This window comes from Pteropus alecto, unplaced genomic scaffold (assembly GCF_000325575.1).
Source record: "Pteropus alecto unplaced genomic scaffold, ASM32557v1 scaffold86, whole genome shotgun sequence".
NCBI classification, from domain to species: domain Eukaryota; kingdom Metazoa; phylum Chordata; class Mammalia; order Chiroptera; family Pteropodidae; genus Pteropus; species Pteropus alecto.
In genome coordinates, this window is record NW_006442109.1 from 27549910 (window position 1) to 27575927 (window position 26018).

The following is a 26018-nucleotide window of genomic DNA, read 5'->3' on the forward strand; positions in this document are numbered from 1 at the left end:
AAAAAAAAAAAAAAAAGCTAAACAAATTTATCAACACCAAGCCAGTATTACAGGGAATGTTGGAGGAACTTCTTTAAGAAGAAAAAGCATGAAGGCGAATAAAGAATGGTACTAACTACATTCCTATCAACAAGTACCTCAAATGGAAAAGAATTAGGTGTTCCAACCAAAGAAAGAGTGGCTGAATGGATAAGAAAATAAGACCCCCACATATGTTGCCTATAAGAGACTCAATTCAGATTAAAAGACACAGAGAGACTAAAAGAAAGGGGACAGAAAAAGACAGTGCCTTGATGGACCTACAGGGTATTGCGCTGAATGAAGTTAGCAGATAAAGACAAAGATCACATGATTTCACATTCATGTGGAATCTAAAGAACAAAACAACAAAAAAAACGGAAACAAATTCATAGACACAATATTTTGAGGGCTACTAAATGGAAGAGGGGTTGGGGGGATGATGAAAAAGGGCAAAGGAAGTAAGAAGTACAAATGGATAGTTACGAAACAGACATGGAGATATAAAGTGTAGCATAACGAAAATAGTTAATAATGTAATAAATATGTAGGGGGGAAGAAGGGTACTAGATTTAGTGACGTGATCACTTTTTGAATTATATAGATCTCTAATCGCTAAGCTGTACAACTGAAACTAATATATTACTGTATGCCAACTACACTTGAAAAAAAAAACAACATTGAATTGTACAATGTATATAAGAACAACTAACTGTCTATTACATTTCAATAAAGCCAAAGACGGGGAAATCTTTTCCTAACATGAGATCATATATATATTCTTCTACATTATCTTCTAAAGATTGTATTGTTTAGCTTTTCATAACAGATCTATAATATACCTAGAAATTATTTCTATGTATGGTGTTAAGGAATAAAGTTTCACTTTTCTCCATATGGATATTCAATGATCCCACCACCATTTATTGAAATGATCATCCTTTCCTTATTCCTCCGCCATTTTTGTCAAGTCAAGTGTCAATATGTTTGAATCTACTGTAGCCTCTCTATTCTGTTCTACTGATCTGTTCACTTTAAACTCAAGCTAGTATTGCCCTGTCTTAAATGTGATAGTTTTGTAAGTTTCAACATCCAATAGAGCAAGTCCTCCCACCTTATCATTGTTCAAGATTGCCCTGGCTATTTCTAGGTCCTTTCATTTCCATATAAATTTTGGAATCAGGTTTAAAGTTTCACATAAAAAGCTGTCAATATTTTGATTAGGACTGCAATGGAATTAAAGATGAAAATTAGAAGTGGACACTCTTACAATATTCGGTTTGCTTGTTAACAGTTTTTAATCAAGAATGGATGTGGAGAGCATTCTGGGAAGACAGCAGAGCAGGTAACAACAGGAAATCTGACTCTCCTAAACAACAACTGCACTGGCAGAATCTGTCTAACATTAACTTAGAACTTTGGAGTCTGTTGAAAACTTGCAACTTCCAGGGGAAGACATGGACAGTAAACTGTCATTAACTGTGATCAATTTCATCCACTAGCACATTAGCAAATACCCTTTCCCCATCCCCCACCACATGGCAAAGAGCTGTGCACGCATTCCTGGAGTAGCTTGCACAAAGCTTATGGGAGTCAGGGTGGGCAAAAGGATCCTGTCCTCAAACTATAAGAGACCTCTGCTCTGATTACTGCTTCTGATCACAGAGGTGCAGACAAAGAGGCAGGTAGCCACTGTTGTTGTACCTCCCCTCCACTGCTAAAAGCCCTTAACCCTCTATCTTAAATGACTTCCAGAGGATTTAGAGGGCCAACACCCTTTACCCTCCCTCCGTTTTCCACTTTTACCCTTTCAGAAGCCAGACATTAAAGACTAGAACATTCATAAACAACTACATATACAAGAAAAATTAGAAAGTGACTGTGTATGCCCAAGAAAAGGCTCAGAAAAGACCTTAGGAGACCTTAAGCTTACAACTCAGTCTGATCCTCACCACAGAGACAGCCTACATCAATCAAAAAAATAAAAACAGTAACAAACAAAGAAACAAGCCAAACCCTGAGGAAGGAGAATCAGATTTCTATAGTTACCACATTATTAAATTCAAATGTCCAGTTTCCAACAAACATCACAAGGCATACAGAGGAAAAGTACAGTCTATTCAAAGGAAAAAAATAAACAGAAACTGTACCTGAAAAAGGACCTAATGACAGATATACCAGACAAAGACTTTAAAACAACAGTATTAAAGATACTCAAAAAAATAAAAGATGTGGAGAAAGTCAAGAAAAGTTTACATGAACAAAATGGAAATATCAGGAGAGAGATATAAACCATGAAGTCAAAAGAAAATCCTAGAGCTAAAAAGCACAAAAACTATAATGAAAACTTCACTAGAGGGATTCAAAGTCAAATTTTAACAGGCAAAAGAAAGAATCAATGAACTTGGAAGATAGAACAATGGAAACTATGGAGTCCGAAAAACAGAAAGAGGAGATTGAAGAAAAGCAACACCTTTGAGCATATGAACATATTCATCATGGGACTTCCAGAAAGAGTAAAGGTCAGAGAGAATATTTGAAGATAATGGCTAAAAACATCCCAAATTTGAGGAAAGACATGAATATAAACATCCAAGAAGGTCAACGAATTCTAAGATGAACTCAAAGAGACCCACACGGAGACACATTATAGTAAAATTTTCAAAAGAGAAAGACAGAGAATCTTGAAAGTCCCAAGAAAGAAACAAATCATCACATACATGGATCCTCAATGAAAATATGAACAGATTATTCATCAGAAGCTTTGGAAGCCAGCAGATGGTGGGCTTATATATTCAAAATGCTAAAATGAAAAAAAAAACTATTAACCAAGAATCCCATATCAAGCAAAACTGTTCTTAAAGAGTGAGAAATTAAGAAATTTACAGGTAAAATGTGAAGAAGTTCGTGGCCACTAAACCAGCCTGCAAGAAATGCTCAAGGGATTTCTGCAAGATAAAATGAATAGACATTAGACAATAATTCAAAGCCATATGGAAAAATAAAGATCTCACTAAAGGTAAACACAAGGGCAATTTAAAAACTAATATTGTTGTAACAATGGTTTGTAACTGCACTTTGTTTTCTACAGGATTTAAAAGACTAATACATTTAACAACAACAACAACAAAAAAGTTTAGTGTGAAGCCTAGTATTATGTAACTTTGCTTTTTAATTCCAAATTTTGTTTTCTACATAATTTAAAAGATTAATGCATTTTTTAAAAATTATTACTTTACGTCTGGGAGCACACAATGTATAAAAAGTAATACTGTGATATTAACAACTGAACAGGGTGAGGACAGAACTAAAAAGCAGCAGTTTTTGTAGGTTATTGAAGTTAAATTGGTAGAAATTCATATTAGAGTATAATTTCAGGATGTTAAATGTAATCCCTATGGTAACCACCAAGAAAATAGCTATAGAATATACATTCTAAAAAATGAGAAGAGCTTAACCATTTAACTACAAAGAAGAGTGCTGAATCATGTTAGCATCCCTCTGTTCACACCAAGGGCCATTAATGGCAGAAAAATTTTTAAGTCTATTGCAATGACCAAAAAAATGTATTAAATGCCTAGATTTCATGTATTAAAAACATTTCTCAATAATATATTAACTATAAATCAATTCTAAAAACCAAAAAATCAATTTGCTTACAAAATTATGCTTATATGATTAATCCTTGCAGAACCAATTAATCTGAGTGACCCCTGAGAGTAGAAGGAAATGTAATACCATAAAATTTGTTCAAATTGTTCAGATGAAGCAGATTCTTCTTATAGTTTTACTGACTACTCAAAATTTCACCAAAAATTTTACTGATTCACAGTTGGATCATAATTTTCCTATACAAACTTTTTCCTTCCTGTGTTCTTAGTTGGTTTTTTCTCTTAATGAGGTGGCAGGTACCTTCACCTATTAACAAATCATACAGGGTTCTTAGCCATGTTATTTCTTAAAATAAATCTAATGTTTTTTTGAAGTTGGCCTTATCGGCATCTTCTGATTTTCTACTTTAAATTGAACAGGATGCCTTCTAGTCTTGCTACATAGTTGTCATCCTAAGATTTTTTTCCCCCACTCTTAGTCTAGGTCCACTCCACTAGATGTATCTCCCGCTTCTTGAATTTCTATTTTCCAGAGCACAATCTCAAGAAATTTACCAGAAGTTTCTAACAGGCTGACTTCCTACATCATTGTATATTTTAATATATCTTTATTTTATACACGTATTTAATATACAATTTGGCTGGCTAAGAATGCTAGGTTGAAAATTCTCCTGACTCTGATTTTAGAAACAATGATTCAAACACCCAGTGTTGCTGATAATCTCTTTGACAATAAACTGATTCTAAATCCTTCATAGGCAAACTGCTTTCTCTTTTAAAGAGTTCAGGATATCTTCTTTAATATTCTGAAATGCTACAACGTGTCTAGATAAGAGTCTTCTTACAATTATTACTGCCTGGTATTCAGCGAGCCCTTTTAATCTGAAATATTATGTCCTTCAGCTGAGATAATTTTTTCTATCATCCTTTGAGTATTTTCTTGCTTTCATTTTCTCCTTACTTTCTCTAATTCCTCTAAATCATCAACGACTTTTTTCCCATCTGCCACCTACCTTTTTATAAAACGCACTAAGCGATTTCTTCAGTTTCTTCCAGTTTTATATTTATTTTTGTTTTAGATCTCAGCAACATTTCTGCAACAAGAACTCTTCCCTATTTCTCCTCCTTTTACATAGCAGTCATAACAAAAATATCTTCCCTCCTTTCCTCATCCTTCCCTAACACACAAGAAAACTGATGGCTCCTAGAGCACTGCAGGCTAGGTTTTTTAAAATGGACTGTACCAGTGAGAAAACTCAAAAGTACTTTGATAATTGGCTGATTTCTGCAGTTTAATTCCGGTCAAGGGAAGGACATAGGGTAAAGACACTAATCAAAAACTCAAAATAATTAAAATCTAATAGATATACAGTATTCCTACTTATGTGGGTGGCTTCTGTAACTTGTTTTTCTGAAATGCAAAACTGTTGCTTTAAGTACAATATGAGAATAAACTCAGTAAAAAGATATGGATAAAACTAATGATTCTGCATTATATTTCATTTTAAATCTTTTAAATCTTATTTATATAAACATCATTTAGGTATATGAAGACAATATCTTATTTAAACACTGAAATATCAATTAGAACAGCCTGGCACTGGTCACAAGACAGCAGAGACCAGAAACAGATCTAAATATTAACAATTTAATTTTTAAACCCATTTATTAATCTAATTAAATGTGTTTTTTTAAACCTTGGGGATAGAGAGAAATGTTCTAAGCAAGACTCCAAGGACAGAAACCATACAAGACCACCAGACTTAATCATCTCTGCTTTACCCTTTTGGTGGGGCGGGGGGCAAGCAGGGAGGAGAATTTTGACAAAAATTAAAATATAAATTACAAAATGACACCCTAGACAATATAAAGTTCTTGGAAATATAGAGGAAAAAAAACACAGCCATTACAATAAAGTTAGTAAAGAATTCAAAAGGTGAATTTACAGGACAACCTGGAAGAAATGAATAAATTCCTAGAAACATACAATCTTCCAAGATGGATCAAGAAGAAAATTTAAACAGACTACTAATGAATCAAATCAGTAATCAAAAATATCCCAATAAACAAAACTCCTACACCAAATGACTTCACAGGTGAATTTTACCAAACATTCAAAGAAATTAACACCTTTCCTTCTCAGACTATTCCAAGAAACTGAAGAGGGAAGGCTGCCAAGCTCATTTACGCAGCCAGTATTACCCTGATACCAAAGACATTACAATAAAAGAAAATTATAGGCCAGTATCCCTGACGAACATAGATGCAAAAATCCTCAAAATACCAGCAAACTGAATTCGGCAAAATATTAAAAAGACCATACACCATGATCAAGTGGGATTTATTCCTAGTACAAAAGGTTGGTTCAATATCTGCAAATCAATTAACATGCTACACCACGTAAACAAAATGAAGTATAAAAATCATATAATCATATCCATAGATGGAGATAAAGCATTTGACAAAATCCAGCATCCATTTATGATAAAAGCTCTCAGCCAAGCTGGGATAAAGGGAACAAATTTCAACATAATAAAGGCTATATATGACAAACACGCAGCTAATATACTCAACAGTGAAAAGCTAAAAGCTTTTGTTTAATATTAAGGAACAAGAGAAGGATTATCTGGTTTCGGCACTTTTATTCAATGTAGTAGAAGCCCTAGACACAACAATCAGACAAGAAAAAAGAAATGAAAGGCATCCACATTGGAAAGGAAGAAGTAAAACTGTCATTACTTGCAGATGACATGACACTAGATAGGGTCTACCGAAAAACTGTTAGTACTAATAAATGAGTTCAGTAAAGTGGTGGGATACAAAATTAATATTCAGAAATCAGTTGCATTTTTATATCTCAATAATGAATTATCAGGAAGAGAAATTAAGATAACAATCCCATTTATAATTGCATCAAAAATAAAAAATACCTAGAAATAAATTTAACCAATAAGGTAAAAGACCTGTACTCGGAAAACTGTTAAGACATTGAAGAAAAAAACTGAATATACAAATAAATGAATGTATATACCATGCTCATGGATATAAAGAATTAACATCATTAAAATGCCCGCACAACCCAAAGCAATCTACAGATTCAATGCAATCCCTATCAAAATACTAATGGCATTTTTCACATACTAGAACAAACATCCTAAAATTTATATGGAACCACAAAAGACCCCAAATAGCCAAAGTAATCTTGAGAAAGAAAAACAAAGTTGAGGTATCATGTACCTGATATCAAACTATACTACAAGGTTATAGTAATCAAAACATTATAGTCCTAGCATAAAAAAAGATGAACAGCTCAACAGAACAAAATAGAGCGCCCAGAAATAAACCCATACCTATATGGTCAATTAATCTACAACGAAGGAAGCAAGACTACACAATGGGATAAAGACAGTCTCCTCAATAAATGGTGTTGAGAAAACTGGACAGATAGATGCAAAAAAATAAAACTAGATCACTTCCTTTCACCATATACAAGAATAAACTCGAAATGGATTAAAGACTTAAATGTAAGACCTGAAACCATAAAAATCCTAGAAGAAAACACTGGCAGTAAACTCTCTGACATAACTCTTAGTATTTTTTTTTTGGATATGTCTCCTCAGGCAAGGGAAACAAAAGAAAAATAAACGAGACTACATCAAACTAGTTTTTGCACATCAAAGGTAACCATCAACAAAACGAAACAACAACCAACTGTATGGAAGAAGGTTATTTGCCAATGACACATCCGATAAGGGGCTAATATCCAAAATATATAAGCAATTCATACAACTTAACACCAAAAAACCCACAAATAATCTGATTTAAAAATGGGCAGAGGACCTGAATCAGACATTTCTCCAAAATGTCTGATTGGACATACAGATGGCCAACAGACATATGAAAAGATGCTCAATATCATTAACCATCAGGAAAATGCAAATTAAAACCACAATGAGACATCACCTAACACCTGTCAGAATATTTACCATTAATAAATCAACGACGAGTATTGCTGAGGATGTGGAGAAAAGGGAACTCGTGTGCACTACTGGTATGACCGTAAACTGGTGCAACCACTATGGAAAACAGTATGAAGGCTCCTTAAAAAACTTAAAACTAGAACTACCATATGACTCAGCAATCCCATGTCTGGGAATTTATCTGAAGAAATCCAAAACACTAATTCGAAAAGATATATGCATTCCTATGTTCACTGCAGCATTATTTACAAGAGGTAAACTATAGAACCAACCTAAGTGTCCACTGACAGACAACTGGATAAAGAAGAGATGGTAATACATACAATGGCATATTATTCAGCCACAAAAAAAAAAAATGAAATCGTAACATCTGCAACAATACAGATGGACCCAGAGGGTACCATGCTAAGTGAAATAAGGCAGATAAAGACAAATACATATGATTTCACTTGTATGTGGAATCTAAAAAAGCAAAATAAACAAAACAAACACTCATAGACACAGAATAAACTGATGGTTGCCAGATGGGAGGAGGGATGGGGGACTGGGTGAAAAATTGAAGGGATTCAGAAATACAAATTGGCAGTTAAAAAATACTCACAGGGATGTAAAATACAGCATAGGGAATATAGTCGATAATATTTTAATAATTGTATATGGTGTCAGGCAGGTATACTAGACTTATCAAGGTAATTACTTCATAAGTTATATAAATGTCTAGTTACTATGTTGTATACCTGAAACTAATATAATTTTTTTAACTAACATAATATTGTATATCAACTGTAATTGAAAATTTTTTTAAAAATTTAAGACAATTTACAGAAAAAAGTTTATGCAAATGGTCAGTAAACCTATCACAGAAGAAATATAAATTTAAAATAAGATATCAATCTTTTACTATTAATTTGAAAGTAGTGTTAAAAGAGTAAAGAACTGGCACTATACAACTATTGGTAAATATGTGATTGGTACAACGTCATAAATGCTTAAAGTGTATTATTCACTGTCACAGTGATTCCACTTTAATAGCTTATCCTGAACAAAGATGTTCATCACTGCACTACTTATATATAATAAAGAAAACCAAAAAAGGCTAAACATCTAACCAACAGGACTATAATAACATGAAGCCATTAAAACTAAAATTATAATATAGATCTACGCTTGCTGATATGAAAAGTAGAATATGATTTTATATTAAATTTCTAAAGGTTATGATACCACAGTAGTACCTTTTCTATAAAAAATATGTGCATGTATACACACAGTGGATTAACAAAAAATCTGGAAAGAACATACAATGAAATATTAATCACCCACTCTGATGAAAATAAGTACATGCCAAGCAATAGCAAATAAATATAACTTTTAATAAACTAAGAAGAAACTCTCTTCAATTACATGGTAAAATTATACTCAATACATTTAAATAAGAGCAGAAAGGGGAAAAAATTAAGAATGAAATAATATGTAACTTGGTCTACATAATATTTTACCAAAAAATAAATAAGCTTTTCAAAAGAGTACATAATGCTCAACTCAGTTATGCCCTTACTCTGTCCCCAAATCTCCAACCTCTTGGTTAATGGTTCAAATCATGACCAGAGGGTTCTGTTGCAAATTTTTTCTTTTAGAAAATAAAATGTTGGTTAACTTGATTACAGTTATTCACGACGTGTACACATGTCAAATCATCATGTTGTACACTTTAAATACGTACAATTGTATTTGTCAATTATACCTCAATATAACCTGGGGAAAAAAAGAAAGTGATGGATTATACTGAACCATCAAAGAACATTCAAAATACATTCAAAGAACATGGGGGGAGGAGGAAAAACAGAAAAATAGATGAAGTTTCAAAGGCATTCTGGAAGTCTACATGAGAGAATGATTCAAATTAAGTGCAAAAAATAGTCATCTTCGAAAGAAAACTTCCATTCAAAAAAGGGGTGTGTGTGTGTGTGTGTGTGTGTCACACACGTCATACAGAAAGCATTTAAAGATAACAAGAATTTCTCTAAATTCTTATTTGATCATAGATCAAGATTAAAGTAATCCTAATACTATTTGAAATAGGTTTTCAAATAACTATACTTTTCAAAAAATAAAACTATACTGTTTCAACTCTGAATTAATACTCACTGTACTCCAGTTTCTTTCTCTTCTTTTTCTCTTTCAATTGTTCTTCCTCTTCTTTGACTCCCTCTTCTCCTTCTTCTCTTTGCTCTTCTCCCAAAGTATCATAACATACTGCATCACGATGACCAGCCTTCCTCTGGAAATGCTTAGTTTTGGATCCCCCTTTAACAAGTACAACTTTTCTTTTCAAACAAGTGCAACCAAACATGCAGTCTGGTCGGCGGCAGTGAGCAGGCTGGCGCTTTTCCAAAGCTAGACTGGAACACACGCAACCCAATCGACAGAAGTCATTGTTGCATGGAGGGGCTCGTTTCCTTATGATTGTGTGGATAGGTTTAGTTTTGAGAGATGCCTAAAGTGAAAGCAGAAAATTTGAAATCTACTAAATCATTCCCCAAACCACCAATTTACAATCATATGTTGGTCTGCCTTCTCTGATTCTGAGCACTCAGTACTAACAGCACAAGATTAGGGCAGATTTGAAGGACAGAACATGAATATAACAGGGACTCTGTGTAATCTCCCGTTCTAATGCATAGCACAGACAAGCAAAAGAATAACTATTTTAATTAATTATAAGCCAAAATATCAACAATAATGAATTTATTCTCAATGGAAATCACACATAATGTTCTAGGGCATGGGTTAACAGTTTAAGCCCCAAGGATCAAATACAGGCTGTTTCATTGGAACACAAACAGGCTCATTCATTTACATAATGTCTATGGAATTACAACATCAAGGTTGAGAAACTGCAACAGAGAGTGCATGCCCCGCAAAGCCTAAAATATTTAGTGTCTGTTTTACAGATAGTTTGCTGACCCCTGCCATATGGTAATAAAAAGGGAATATCAACATTCATGCATGAAAGTCTTTAGGAATGATTAATAATAAAGGACACAAGTCTGTATTTAGTCCCAACATCTGATGATATTCAGTTCTAGAATTTAGTCACAATTAAAAAATGGAAAGTACAGAAATTTTGTGACGAGAAAATTACCGATATTTTATTTTGTCACTTCACATGCACCAGAGGCTGCTAAGATAGGTGAATCCATAATAAATAAAAATTCTTAATATAAAATTTTTATGGGGGGCAGGGGGAAGTAGATAGGGTAAAGGGGGTCAAATATGTGGTGACAGAAACCTAAATATGGGAGGTGAACACACAGTGTAAATATATATATATGCCTTACTGTTAAAGTGTACAGCTGAAACTTAGATTTTGTTAACCAATGTCACCATAAAAAAATTAATCAATTAAAAAAATTTTTTTTAAAGCAAAAGCTTTTCTCTGTAGGTTTATAATGTTTTGGATTTGGCAAGATTTAATACTTTTTAAACAGAATTTTCAAAGCTGTTTTTAACAAGATCAGCAAATGTACTTGCCCATATACCAAAGAATGAAATTAGAGACATTCAGAATGACCAGCTGCCTTTATACAAAAGAGAAACACTATTAAAGGGCACAATTATACTTTTTCCCCCCTGCTGGCAGGAGGGATCTACATTTGGGTGTCTAGTTGATAAGAAAAACAAATGTGGAAGAAATTTCCTTAGTTGTCACTGAACTAACTAAATGCCCAATCCTCCTGCTAGAAAGCCCCATTCCCTTTTCCCCCTAATTCATTCTAACCAAGAATGAATACGCTTCTGAAAAAAAAAGAGATACTTACTTGAGCCGTAAGCAGAGTTGTTAAGGATACATCTGCTCGCTCTTCAGTGATATAGGTCCTTGGTTTTCCTTCCCAAAGTGCACAGTCCTCCAGGTCCATAAGCTTCACTTGAGATTTAGACAAGCCTGGAGGGCGGGTTCCCTGTTGCTGCTGCTGCTGCTGGTGTGCCTGTCGCAAACTAATTTGCTTTGGGAATGTATTTTCATCTAAAGTTGGCACAACAAAGTTATTCACCTGATTTTCTGAGATGGTGCTTGAAGAAGTCTTGGTAACCTTATCTCCTAGAACCACATGAGTGTGTTTCTGCTTTGGTGAAACAGGGTATGGTAAAATGGATTTATAAGATGATTTAGTTCGGCCACTGAAAGTTGTCTGTTTGTTTTGAGCCTTTGCTTTTCGAGAAGCAGGGGGTACAGAATGAGGCTTCAGAGAGTAAGAGGTAGAAGGGGAAATGGAAGATTGCTTCTTTAGCACACTATCAAGTGTTCGTACATAGCTGGTACTCTTGGTGGGAAGCTGGTATACCACAGGAGATGTGGGAGCATTGGAAGAGAAACCCATACTTGTTTCCATCAGCTTGCCTTCGTTTTCCAAGTACTCATCTAGCTTATCACTGCAGAAAGCAGACCGGTTTTTCAGTGAACCTTCTGAATTTCCACCTAGAAATAATGAGACACAGATACTTAAAGAAATCTAGGACAGATCTAACTCCAGAAAAATACACTTAAAAAGGCCAGGAGCATTAAGTTAAAAGCTACTGAATCTTCTAAACTATCCCTCCTCGGAAGGAAGAAAAACAATAAAATATAGAGCCAAATAAAGGAAAGCATCTGAGATCTTGCTCCCTGGTATATGTCATTGGTCTGGCTCAAATGAACTCTTATACAAATTTAAAAAAGGGAAAAAAAGAAAAAAAAAAAAAAAAAAAAACAAGAGATTAAATGATATATACTAATTACATTAAATCCATTAACATCTTAAATTTATCTAAAATTGCCTTATTACATATATGTAGCAATAATTTTTGCAAAGTGCTAATAGTAATAATTAACACTAAGAGTCTACAAATTTTGACAACTTATGACCTCAGTATAGAGACCACATGCAAGTAAAAACTTAAGAGCAAAAAATATACTTAAATCTGACCTCAACAGAATGCCAAGAGATTATTTAAGAGACTATAGTACCTGCACTCTGATACAAAATGCAAGGGAAGAGGAAAGGGCTCAAAAAGAGGAGTATAAAATTTAGATTTTAAGTAATGAAAAAACAAATTTAGTAGAGAGACAAGCATTAATTACACTATTCTAACAGTACACAAAAATTCAAAGAGGAGAAAAAGTATTCTGGACAAATAAATTTGTCTGGTTAAGAGTGTAAACTGCCAAAGAATGAGATTTGGATTTATTAACTATGGGCATGGAGTTAGGAATGTATTCATGTCCCACAACTATCTGACTTCTGTAAGAAGAATTTATATTGAATAGGATGAGTTGGGAGGAAAAATGTCCAGCTAAAATTTGACAATTTACTCTAAAGCATCAGTTTTTCCTGCATGCTATAAAAGATTTTTTTAATTACTGATATTCTTTTCACATTTTGGAGTTAACATCTAAAATTTTTATATGTATAAATGGTTGCAAATTATATAATTTTTTGTGTATTTTAAAGACTGACCCTTTTTTTTAAATGCCTACAGCACCTGGTCTTCCTAGGTGGTCTCCTATCCAAGTACTAACCAGGCCCGACCTTGCTTAGCTTCTGAGATCAGACGGGATTGGGCACGTTTAGGGTGGCATGGCCATAGACAAGAATGACATTTTAAAACGGAATTGTTCCATCATGTTTAATGTGAGTCGAATGAATCTAAACACCATAATTTTAAGAATATATAAGCAAGCTCTTCGTCCGTAAGAAATCTTACATCATTCCTTTTTCTCTCTGAACTTACATTTTCATCTTCCAGTCCTCAAAAGATTATTGATCTTAATGCAATATATTGATATGCTTGAAAATCTTTTACTGATCAATCTGTCATATTCTCTTCAATAAAATATACATGTAAATTAAATTTTTAATTTTCAGAAATGATATAGGACCATTAAGTATGACAACCTTTCTTCTGGATTGAACTATCATTAAAATTGCTTTTAGTGCATAATCAATGAAAACATAAATAAATATATAATTATTTTAATAAATATAAAAGAAAATTTAAAAAAAGAGTGTAATCTACAGCCATGCCACCCTAACAAGCCCGATCCCGTCTGATCTCGGAAGCTAAGCAGGGTCGGGCCTGGTTAGTACTTGGATGGGAGACCAGCTAGAAAGACCAGGTGCTGTAGGCATAAAAAATAAAAAATAAGAGATTGTAAACTGACAAGGTCCTTGCAATCTGTGAGGTCCACCAAGGGTTGCCTCACCTAAAAAAAAAAAAAGTGTAAACTGCAAAAAGTGCAGTGGAAAAGAAAACACAATGAGAAAAGAGACCAACAACCATACAGTCAAAATGCCTGGATTAGAAGTGTACTGTGAAGTATAATGCTGTCAGGAATCACTATTCAGCTCTAAAGTATACAGTTTTGAAGTAATGCTTGACAATGATGCTTTTTATAATTGCAAGAATAACAGAAAGGAAGAACACTTAAAAAAGGCTGCAGGGATTATTTAAGCTTGACACATGGTTAAGGATTGAACCCCCAGATCAGGGCCATGGGAACACAGACAATAAAAATCAGCAAGACAATTATTTTCAGTTTATTTTAAAGCATGAAAAGAAGAGATGAAGCAAAACAACATGTTTTTTTTTTAAATAGGAGAAAATAAAATTTTCCAAAGCATGAAAATTCCAAAGACAGTAAACATGAAAATTCCAAAGACAGTGAGGCAACCACACAGTATATATGACATTTCGGACAAAGGAGAAAAGGTATGAAATGAAGTCTTAGACTTCAGAAGTGGGAATGGGTGATTTACCAGTAGTTGAGGAAGAGCAGAACACACTTGACAAGCAAATTCTTGCTGGGCAACTCAGAAACAATGGGACATGAGCATCATTTAGCTGACAGATACCTGACAGCTAGATGTCTTCTTATTTACCATACTTCAAATTAGGTTAAGGCAGCATTCTGAGATTTCTTTCCTGAAGCAGGTTTCTCAGCGGAACACAAGTGGCAGGCAAAGTCTTGCTGAGCTACTCAGAAACAAAGTAACACTTTTAACAAAAGGCTGTGGTCATGTTTTAGAACGAGTTTACAGTTTTTTTAAAAAGCTGATTACCTTCATTCCTAGATGCAGAAGCACTATGGAACTTTCCTCTCCATCCTTTGATCTTGGTGAAATCATTGGTCTTCCCTGTTCTAGAAACAAAGGGAAATCCAGCATCTATAAAAGAAAAAGCAAGAGATGACCAAAATCCTAGCAAGCCATATTTAATATCTAATTAAGTTCTAAGACTTTATCGGAAATGTGTAACTCACTAGGACTATGCCACTAGATAGAAGATCTACTCACTCTATAGGCTACCCTAAACTTACTATGTCTCTGACACAGGTAGCTTTTTATTTAGATCACAAATCTGTTTGACTTCACAAATGCTACGCACTCACCAGGAGAGGCAGGGTTGGTTCCTGTAACGTTCCAGAAAGGAAAGCTAGTGGCTGGAGCCAAAGGTAGCTGTACTCCCAAGTATTTAAGATCAATGCTCATTGTTGGATCCACTGAATTCAATTTTAAGCCCACTACAAGAAAAAAGGACCACAAATCATATCGGCTTTTTTTTTTAACTCTTTGGGTGAATGAAGAGGGGAGTTAATACAGATAAAAGAGATAGTGAAGAGGAAAAACGATGAAATAAAAATTAAAAATGGCAGACAGACTTTAAGGCGACCCTATGATCCTCACCTCCTGGTATTACATATTTGTGTAAACTTCCCTCCCTCCACCACTGAGTATGGGCAGGACCTGTGATTGATTTCTAAGCAATGGAATGTGATAAAAGGGATAGGATATATACACGTGTGTAATAATATGAGTATATCACCCATCTTGCTAGACCTGCAAGGACATAAATTCTACCAACAACCTGAGGAAACTGGAAACAGATCACTGCTCAGTCTACCTCTAACAAGAAACCAGATCTGACATCTTGATTATAGCCTTGTGAGACCTTAAGCAAAGGATCCAGTCAAGTGATACCCAGACTTCTGACCCAGAGAAACTGTGAGGCAATGTGTTGTTTAAAGGTGCTACATTTGTGGTAATTTGCTAAGCAACAATAGAAAGCTAATAGATGAACACAGCAAAATTCAGATCTTTTATGCTTTAAGACTTTCTAAGACCTCTAATACAAATCTGCCATAGATTTATGCCCTGCTATGCACTGCTTATGGCTACTAATTCTCTAGTTATTATAGGTATTTGTAGTTAATTGAGCCTCAAAATATTTTGACTTATTTGTAAGGGGCAATCAATCTTTGGGGGAAGTATTTATTTATTTTACATATACTTTTACTTTTTTTTGCTTAAGATTTTACATCTGAGACTCATCTATGTTTATAGATTTATCTCTAGATCATTTATTTTCGCTGTTTTACACTATTCCAGATTATGAATATACTCCAATTTATTAACCATTCTTCTACTGATGAGAAATGAGTTGTTTCCTATTTTTAACTATTACAAAGAATGCTGCAATACAGTTGTACATCTTGTACAAGGATGTTCATCACACATGTGACCATATGTGAGAGCTTTCTCTAACTTATTTAGCTTTTCCTTATGTCACTTACCCAGGAATAGAATTGCTATATAACAGGATATGTTCATCTTTCAACTCTATTGATGTTGTATTTCATATATCTGTGAAATATTTGTAATACCCTTCCTATAAGCTGTTGCTTTTCCCCATTAACTCCTACCGCCTTCAAGGCAGGTGTTAGAAAAACTCTCCAACTTCTCTTGTAGTTTATCTGTAGACATGTAACACGGGTTTTGCTAATCAGATGCATCCATGAAAAACTTACAATTTAAGAGAGAGCATCATGAGGAAAGGAATACTGTGCAGAATTATGTAAATGAGGGTGACAGTATTTGGCCAAAGAACAAACTTTTAAAAAGTAACCAAGCTCCTAGCCATAGGGCACTGTGTTCAGTGTCTGTACTGACAATGGTGTTGATTGTCCAATGTTGTAGGATTGTATGAGAAGTCTAGGAATGTAATTTGGGCATTTTTTCCTGATCGCATACTTTTAAGGTCTGTTTCACTGTCTTTTCAGGAGACTGTAAGTTATCTGATATTCTTTAAATAATTCATATTCTATTTTAGCTGTGTAATGGATTCTGATGTTTGTAACTAAGAATTCTAACTGAAACAGTTATTCTGAACCCTTATGTAAGGGAGTATAAGAAAATGATAATTACATAACATACTGGGATAAACATGAGGCTGCTGTGGCTAGAAGCAACCAGCTCTACAATTATTAATTTCCTTTGGTCTTGCCTGGCCTTTGAGGAGATCAATATCTCAAGAGCATACCTGTCACACAACCATGGATCACCATGTGCAACAATGCACTAGTTAGGAATCCATGTTCCAGATGTTGCCAAATTACTCTCAATTTATGTTGCCTCCAGTAAGGGCTGACAGTTCTTGCTGATCCACATCCTCTCCAATATTTGATATCACTGGATTCTAAAAATTTCCCCAATCTTATTGGTATAAATTTATATTCTATTGTTCTTATATTTGCATTTTTCTGTTACTAGTGACAATCTTTTAATTTGGATTTTCTCATTTGTAAATTACTAGCTTCACAGTATTAAGCATGAAAGTATTTAACTTAAATTTTAACATAACTGAAGCCAAAAGAAGTTCAAAGTACTAAGTATCATAGTAAGAACCATTAAAAGTTATAGGTACAGGTTTCCAATAAAAAACTTACAGTGTTAGTTCTTTAAAAGGTGAAGACATTCGGTAAAGTATGAGCTACAAATTCTTACAACTAATTTGTGTATCCTCCACATAGAACTTAGTTGGAAAAAAGATAGCTCTTCTGTTTAGTGTGGAATTCTAAATATATCATTCTTATTTTATTTAATCACAGTGATTAAAAATAACAATAAAATATTCTTTCCTCATGTTTCCAATCAACTAGGGAGAAAATAAGATTATGAATCAAAACACAAAACAACCGGTTTCTAATCTTGTCTTTGGGCTAAACTTCTCTTAGCCTTAGCTTCTTTATCAGTAAAATAAATATTAATCCACCACACTGGGTTTTATGTTTTAAGAATTTACTATACCTTCTCTGTGAAATATTCTGTAATATGGATGGTGGTAGACATAAAAGACATTTCCCAGACCTCAAGGAGCTTTATTGTTATCTTTCCCCAACTGACTCAGTAGTTACATTAGGGCAAGTAAGTCCTATGACAGGTAAACAAAAAGAAATGACACTCAAAAAACCCAAGAGAATCTGGTAACTTTACAGAGGGTGATATTCTTAAGGTATTCTAACTCAATTAGGAATTAACTAGGAAAGGTGGGAAGGGATAGCAGAGTGGAACCAGAAAGCAAGGTACTACAGAGATTCAAGTGAGAACAAAATCCTAAACTAAGGATAAAATGAGATACTGTACAGCTTTCAGAAGAAAAATACACTCCATTATTATTACTGACAAAAACTACAACAGCTGACTTACAGAGAAAGTAGAAAGGAATTAAGTTGTTTAAAATGTACCACACAGCCAAGTTGACAGACATGCAAAATCTAGACCCATACAATCAAATTTGGAGAATGTTTGTCCTACATTTCTTGTCTGTATTTACTTGTATTTTGAACTGCCACCTTCCCCAAAAGTGATACTGTCCTAAAAAAAACCAAAAAGATCAAACTTATTTTAAATATATATTAATTTTTAAAGCCCTAAAAGTAGAGGTTAATGGCACATAAACAATGTTCAAAGTAACTTCCAATTTAGCTTATTTAGACTATCCTGAAATGTTTGCCTTGCATGAAAATCCCTGCTCAAGTAAGATACGTGAGACCTAGACTCAGTTGGTTTCATATGAATAACCTGAGCTTGCGGAAAATGAGTTAAATAACATATAAAGCATAGCTGAAAACATAATTCTTTACACATAATAGTTTAAACAAAATTGTACTCCTAAATTCTTTTGCCATTTCGCCATAGTAGGAGATACTTCTTAAAAACATATTATCACACTATTGTAAAAAAAAAAAAAACAAAAAAAACCTATAAAGGTAGAACTAAAAAAGGAAAAAACCTTCAGACTCAAAGTCAGCTAAAATAATTAACTGCAGCAAAAAAAATAACTGCCTCTAGCTAAACACCTTGAAATATAAAGTACCCACAAAAACACATGCAAGAGGAATAAAACACCTAGGTAACCAGCCCATAACAAAACAGAAAAGCAGATACATATATAAAACTCCTGCTGATTTAACACTAAAAAGGCGAGTGCTCTGCAAAAATCTCACAAAGAATTTTAACATTACAATTCATGAGTTCATGTTGACATAAATGAATAAACCAATAGAAAAGGCAAATCTCTGGTGCAGAATTCCAAATAATTTGTTAAAGTAGAGTATAACTCTCTACTCAGTAAGCGTAGGCTACACAGTAACTTCTTTCCAAAGAGTACAGCATGGAAAGAGGTCAGTGACAAACCATGTTAATATATAGCCTTAATATATAATGGAATGACAATAGCCCTATATCTTTGTGGTCTTCATCCATGAACATATAATCCCAGTCTAACCATATAACATCAGACAAACCTCATCTAAGCTCATTCTACAAAATACATGACCAGTACTCCTCAAAGTCATTAAAAATAAAAAAGAAGTCCGAGAAACGGTCTCAGCCAAGAGGATCCTAAGGAGACATGAGTACTAAATGTAATGTGATTTCCTAGATGGAATCATGGAACAGAAAATCTGAACCAAGTATGAACTTTAGTTAATAATACATCAATACTAGTTCACTAACTGTAACAAATGTACCACACTAATGTTAGATGTTAATAGTGGAAACTGTAGAGTATATGGGAACTCTGTACTATGTTCCCAATTTTTCTACAAATCTAAAATCTCTAAAATAAAAAGTTTACTTAAAAATTGACATGGGGGGGCGGGGGTAGCTCCATATTGTGGTGGTTAGCATCTCTGCTTTGCACGCAGAAGGTCCTGGGTTCGTGCCCCAGGTGGAACCACGGACTATACCCCACGTGGCGCCAGGCCCCGGGTGCATACCACGAACGTGTGGGCGGAGACGCCCTGCCTTAAGAGATCCAGTTCTTTAAGGGGAAAACGGCAACATCCATGGGTCAGGTTGGGGGGATGGGGGACGGGGCGGTGGGTGGGAGAAGGAATTAAAGAGGGGAAAAAAAATTGACATAGAATTAACCTGGTAATAATAAAGTAGAAATGCTTTTAGAAAAATAGCTTTAAAATTCAAAAACAGATAATCATTTCAGGTAGACAGAAAATAAATCAATTCGGATATAGTAAAGAGTCTGGAGACAGAACAATATAATACTGTGGCAAACCTTACTTTATTTTAGCAACGAAACTACCACCAATATTAAAAACATTTTCTCTGGCTTAATCAACATTTCTTCCATTATTGGATTGAAATTTAATAAATTATTTCAAGCATCAATTTTTAGAGAGGGATTTGGAAGAATATTCGTTATCTTCAGAGACCAGGTTGGCGTTACTCAGTTAATACAAAAACTTAGCTAATTTAACTTTTTATTTTGAAATTTTAAGTCTTAAGAAGGTTAGGCTGGAGGGAGGGAACATCTACCAAACTAAAATGGAGAAAAAAAATCCAAAATAGAACTCTACTTCATACCTTATGAAAAGTAAGTACCATATGGAGTACAGATTTAACTGTTTAAAAACAAAACTATATAAGAATGCAATTGAATTAATTTTAACAACATGAGGATTAAGCAAAAACATGACACCAGATGAAGATTCTGTATAGCAGTGAAAACTGATGGCTCACACGTTTTGTTTGGCTCACAGTGTTTTTAAATAAAGCTTTGCCCGAAAAACTGGTATCAGCTACTACCACTTAAAAGTTGAGAGACATTTCATAAAAATACTGACTTCAGCTTCTACTGAATAATGGGAATTTCAGAAAATATTGGACCCACATTACCATATGACAACAATCCACCAATGTGGCTGTCCCTTTAGAAGAGGGGACCTCCAGTCCAGAGTCCAACCTCACCCACAAATTCAGGCTAATTTCACTTTATTTATGTTTCTTGCTTAATTTCCTTAAGCATTTGACTTTGAAGCTCCGTTACAAAACAGAAAAAAATTACAGATTTGGCTAAAATGTCTATAAAAGGAAAAAACTCAAACTTTAGCCAACTAGGAAATATTAAGCAAACAAACCAGAGCAAAAACACTGGCAGAGATCTCTGAATATATTTAACTCTACAACTAAGACTAAAAACAAATGTGGAGATTAGGGTGAAAGAACACAATTTAAGTGTTATAATAGTTATACATTATCAGAGTACATAACTAACAAAAAATGAAAGTAGAAGGGGGAAAAGATAAAGGATAACTAATAAAGAGAATATTATTTAAATAAAATAGCAGAAGTGAAAGCTGACAATATATAACAGCAACTGTTATTTCAGCAAGACTAATATGTGACTGAGACTGTCCATTACAATCCACAGTACCCAATCCTTATCATTTGAATTGAGACCTGCACACTTATCACACTGTCCAACACAAGTGGTCTCATATTAAAGCAAAAGTTCTTCAAGCATTACCATCTGATTTAGAAACTGAACTATCATTTTATAAATAAACCTTCTGTTAGCATATAATGCTTTGACTCTCATAAAAATGACCTACTATACAATGTAAATCAGAGTCTTCTGAAAGGAAAATTGACTAAGTCAAAAAACTCAAACTACTCAAAGAAGCACAGTTAAAATCAAAGATGTAAGAAACTAAAAATTGGAACAGTTTACAATCTTTTATTTACAGTACAAATGAGAAAATCTGTAGTTACTATGACAGTAATAAGTATGGTAGATTTCGCTATTTCAGAAACAAGGATTAAGCAATGTAATCAAGGTCAAGATAATCTATTACAACAAAATACTGATAATTTTAAATTAACTCTCAAGTAATGCATAATATAAAATGTTTATAGCCACAAAATGATAAAACTCTTTTCTATTTACACATCTAAATATATTAATTACTGTGTAAGACTACGTAGAACCATTCCATCCCCATGCCCACCCCCCCCCAAAAAAGCCACAGAAACAAAAGTAATCAAAATTTAAAAGATGAGAAATGGCGGGGTGGAGGGGGTGGGGGGGGATCGACACTGTGTTATAAGAAAGAGAAGAAAAGAGAAAAACTTTTTAAATGCATAAGGTATTGTGCTTCACCAAGATAAGACACTATCTTCAGAATAGAGTTTCTCTTAAGGTAAAAAAGATCTAGACATGTTTTTAAGAGGGAAAATTAGCAATGGAGAGAAGAGAAAAATGCAAGCTGAGAGGCACTGAGAGAAATGAAATCAAAGATGGAGGAAAAGAGGTAAAACAGAAAAGGGAGGAAGGAGAAAAAGGAAGTGGGTAAGGGGAAAAAGTGGAAAAGGAGAAGAGAAAAAAAAGATTTTTTAAATTGGCTTGTGTGTATATATATTCTTTAGAGACTATTACCTTCTTGAAGACCAGGATGTATCACCTGCTTGTGCCGCAAGGCCTTCAAATCTTCTATCAATTCCTTTTCCAATTGGGAAATTCTTGCTCTGCAACCTACTCAGAAAACAAACAATGATAAAATAAGTTAGTATACAGTACAGAAGAATAAACATTGTATCTTTCATTTCTAGAGCCAAACCTCAAAATCTCTTTTTATATCATTACATAATACCTGGGTCATTTGTGGTTGATGCCTGAAGACTAGAGGGTTCTTCTGTTGTCCCATCCACTGCATGAATATCTAGAGCTTCCTATATTTAAAAAAAAAAAAATGTAGCTCACATCATTTCTAAAAAGATTAAAAATAAACCAGGAGCATTTCTTTTCTTTTTTATACTTTTGATGTTTTCTAAATGTTCTACATTAACATCACTTTAATAATCAGAAGAGAAAAAAGGAAAGCAAAAAATCTGAATATAATCAGCTAACTGATCTAAAACTGTATTTATGCAATTTGCATGATTTCTTAAAAGCCTAAGACCGCTTACTCAGCAATTAACAAGGAGGATAGAAAAGACCAGGTAGAAAGAATCCCACCTCTGCGCAGCCAATTCAGAACTAAAAACTAGGCTTTTATAAAAGTCTAAAAGAAAAATAATCCAATTGAAGAACTGGAGTAAACCAAACTATCAATGAGTAAGAGAGCATAAGTAATAAGATTTAATATTTGTTTCTCCAATGGTACTCTGTTTTTGCTTCATGTATTTATGCCTTTTTAAAGTCTATAATAAAGAGAATTCCAATAAGATCTGAAGATTTTTAAAATTTCAGCTACATAATGCAAAAAAAAAATTATGAACTTGGATCGAAGCAAACAATTTTTTAAGTTCAAATGAAATATCTTAAGTGATGCCTGTTAACTAAACCAAACACTCAGCTCCCCACACACACACCCTCACATAATGGATGCATTCATAAAAACTAGATTCAAAGTTAGTTATCAGCTAGTATATCATTCAAGAATGACTATTTGGCCTTAGGAACAATACTGAAATAACAATCTTACCTTTGATTCAAAGGAAACAAAGAGAACACCATCCACGTCTTCCAGATCAGGCTTCACATCTGGAAAGGTACTCCCAGGGCCCATAGGAGTGTTCCTTGTAGAAGTTAAAGATCTTCCTGTGTTTTTAGGTGGTCTCCCTGCCTTAGAGAGTTTCAATTTTCGTGGCCTTCCTCTTTTTCCAGTGATATTTGGATGGGCATTCTGAATAGCATTCATATTCTTGGATGCTGTTGAAATCTTAAGTATAGTTGTTCTCTTTCGGCCCAAGTCCTCTCTTCCTAAAAATGAGTCCCCAGCTGAACTCTTTGAACTATCAAGTATTCTTTCTGTGTTAATGCTGTCAGAGATATCAGCATATTTCCACTGAGGTTCTTTAAGTAAGGGGTATTTTTGTACCACTCTGAGATCTGGTGAATGTTTTCTAAGACCATTCTCTGATTCCTTGCCTAAGCAGAAGCCAGTCTCGTTGGAATTTTCAATGTATGCAGGCAAATAGTCAAATTCTGTCAACAAAGATTTATCCTTCCGAGATGTGGAAAGCATGTTATCAGGGAGCTCAGAAATCTTCACTGTACTTTTGGTGACAGCACAGGGCTCCAGATAGACTACTGGCATCTTTCCAGCATCTAATTTGAACATTTTAGCTTTAGCAACACCTGATGGGCTATTTGGTAGCCATTTAGAAGAATAGTCAGCTTCTAGGTTATCAACTTTATTGTGCCTCTTTAGCTGTTTCTCTAGTATAGGATCATCATCACTGTTTGAGTATACATCTGTTTCCTCATCTGTCTCTTCTTCCTGTTTCACAGTGACCCCTTCTGGGAACTCACCAAGTTCATACTCGTAATCATCTAGAGGCTCCTCTTTAATGACAACATTGAAGTTTCCATTTGGATCTAATGGTGATACTACATGGGAGTCGTCTTCAAAATTGCTGGCAACAAGTCTGGAGGGACAGTAGAAAGAGGGTTAAAAAGGACAGAACTTTCCATAAATAAGATTCAAGAGGAAAAAAAAGTTTTTTTGGAAACCAAGTGACACATCAGATTTTATGAGTTTTTCCTCAAGAAACACTCTGTATAACAAGAATCTCAAAAGCAGTTTATTAATACCACTTTTACATGTTGTCAATGTCTCACAAAAAATATATAAAGTTTTCATAAGTGAGTCTTACCACGAAATCAAAAAGCAAGATACAACACGTATTTTTCAAACAAACTTAATTGTGAAACAGCTGGCACTGATCCAAAATCAAACTCTAGAAACCTACGTACTGATTAACAACTGCCAAGGAAAGCAAACAAATGTCAATTACAATTGAGAATTGCAATAAACACTGGGAAGGGCCTATTCAAAACTGTCTTATTTTTTCCTTTTTTTTAAAATTAAGACAAAATTCATGTAACATAAAACATAACACTTTAACCATTTAAAAATGTACAACCCAGTAGTAGTTTTTTAGTATATTCACAATGTTGTTGCCAAGTGATTTTTCAACTTAAAAACTGAAAGTCACTTTCAGTATAAAAAAATCTACCATTCATTCTTCCAAAACAAAAAGTAGAGTAACTGAAGGCAAGTACATATGACTCAGGTAGATTCAGTGTTTATAATTCTTCAAAAAACAAAATCATATTTTTTAGCTTCCCCATCCTCTCAATTATCCATTAAAAGAATATAAACTGTACTAATGTATCTTGAGGATATGTCAGAACTACTCACTAACCCAATTAAAGTTAGTTTGTAAAACTTTCATTTATCTCAAATATGCACAAGTAACCATTACATTAATGTGTAATGACTTGTTTCTTGTACAACTTAAGATCTTGACCTTACTCAAAAATCCTTCGATGGAGGACTTTCACTTCCAGTTAGAATGTGGCAGATCACAAAGACCATCACTTTTGCCCTAACAATGAGAAAACACTAGATAAATTAAAAACCCTATTTTTCTTTAAAGCCATTAAAGACTTCTAGACACAAATCTAAATTAAATGAATCCCAGAGAGAAACCAGCCTTCTCTAGGTGACCAAAGATTGCTACTGCTTTCAACCCTGAGTAGCATTTACAATGCCTAAAGCAAGTGAACAGAGTAAAAAGCAACTATAGGCAAAAGATCTTTACTAAGACACAGAGATATCAGTTAAAATTTTAATGCCTGAGTATGAGCACACTAGAATCTGGAGAACTCCCAACAGAAAACTAGTCTTCGCTCCCACCAATTACTCTCCAGGAGACTTCTGTAGAATAAGCAACAATGATACAGCAAGGCTGGCCTGAAAACAGAGAACTGGTACTCGCCCAGCGCTTAGATCCCAAGGTCCTGCCAGAGAGGAGTCCAATCCTACCCTTAACACATCAAAATGCAAGGTGAGCTGAAATTTATTAAAGTAAAACACCTAGACTGAAGGACAGAGGGGAAAAAAAAATAGAAAGCCTGTCAGAGATCTATGGGTCAACATCAAATGATCTAACATACTAGTAACTGTATTTACAAAAAGGCAGGAGAAAGGAGAAACATTTAAAGAGAAAATAAACCAAAATATTCCAAAGTGAAATTTGAACCCACAGATCCAAGAAGTTCAGCAAACACAAAGGAGAACAAATACGAAGAAAATCATACCTGGGCATATAAAGATCAAGGTACTGAAAATTAAAGATCCAGAGAAAAACCTTGTAAGCAGCGGTGGTGGGGGTGGGGTTGGGAGGACAATGAGAACAACAGAATGACTACTCATTAGAAATAATGTGAGCCAGAAGACAATAGAATGACAGCCATCACAAAGTATTGAAAGAGTTAACCTAAT

General features: G+C 34.2%; 1 protein-coding gene and 2 pseudogenes across 16 annotated transcripts in view; 1 reads left to right on the plus strand and 2 right to left on the minus strand.

Moving 5' to 3' along the window:
* MGA (MGA, MAX dimerization protein) overlaps positions 1 to 26018 on the minus strand; it is a 129816-nt gene that overhangs the window by 32863 nt on the left and 70935 nt on the right. For all 16 annotated transcript variants that reach the window (XM_015595921.2, XM_015595923.2, XM_025038874.1 and 13 more), the window contains 7 exons: positions 23211 to 24156; positions 22377 to 22455; positions 22163 to 22258; positions 15039 to 15170; positions 14710 to 14814; positions 11431 to 12089; positions 9758 to 10106 (listed from right to left, as the gene is read on the minus strand). In XM_015595921.2, the coding sequence (XP_015451407.1) occupies positions 9758 to 10106; positions 11431 to 12089; positions 14710 to 14814; positions 15039 to 15170; positions 22163 to 22258; positions 22377 to 22455; positions 23211 to 24156 (2366 nt within the window). The remainder of the gene's footprint in view (positions 1 to 9757; positions 10107 to 11430; positions 12090 to 14709; positions 14815 to 15038; positions 15171 to 22162; positions 22259 to 22376; positions 22456 to 23210; positions 24157 to 26018) is intronic.
* LOC112469694 lies at positions 13121 to 13239 on the minus strand (annotated as a pseudogene).
* LOC112469682 lies at positions 13661 to 13778 on the plus strand (annotated as a pseudogene).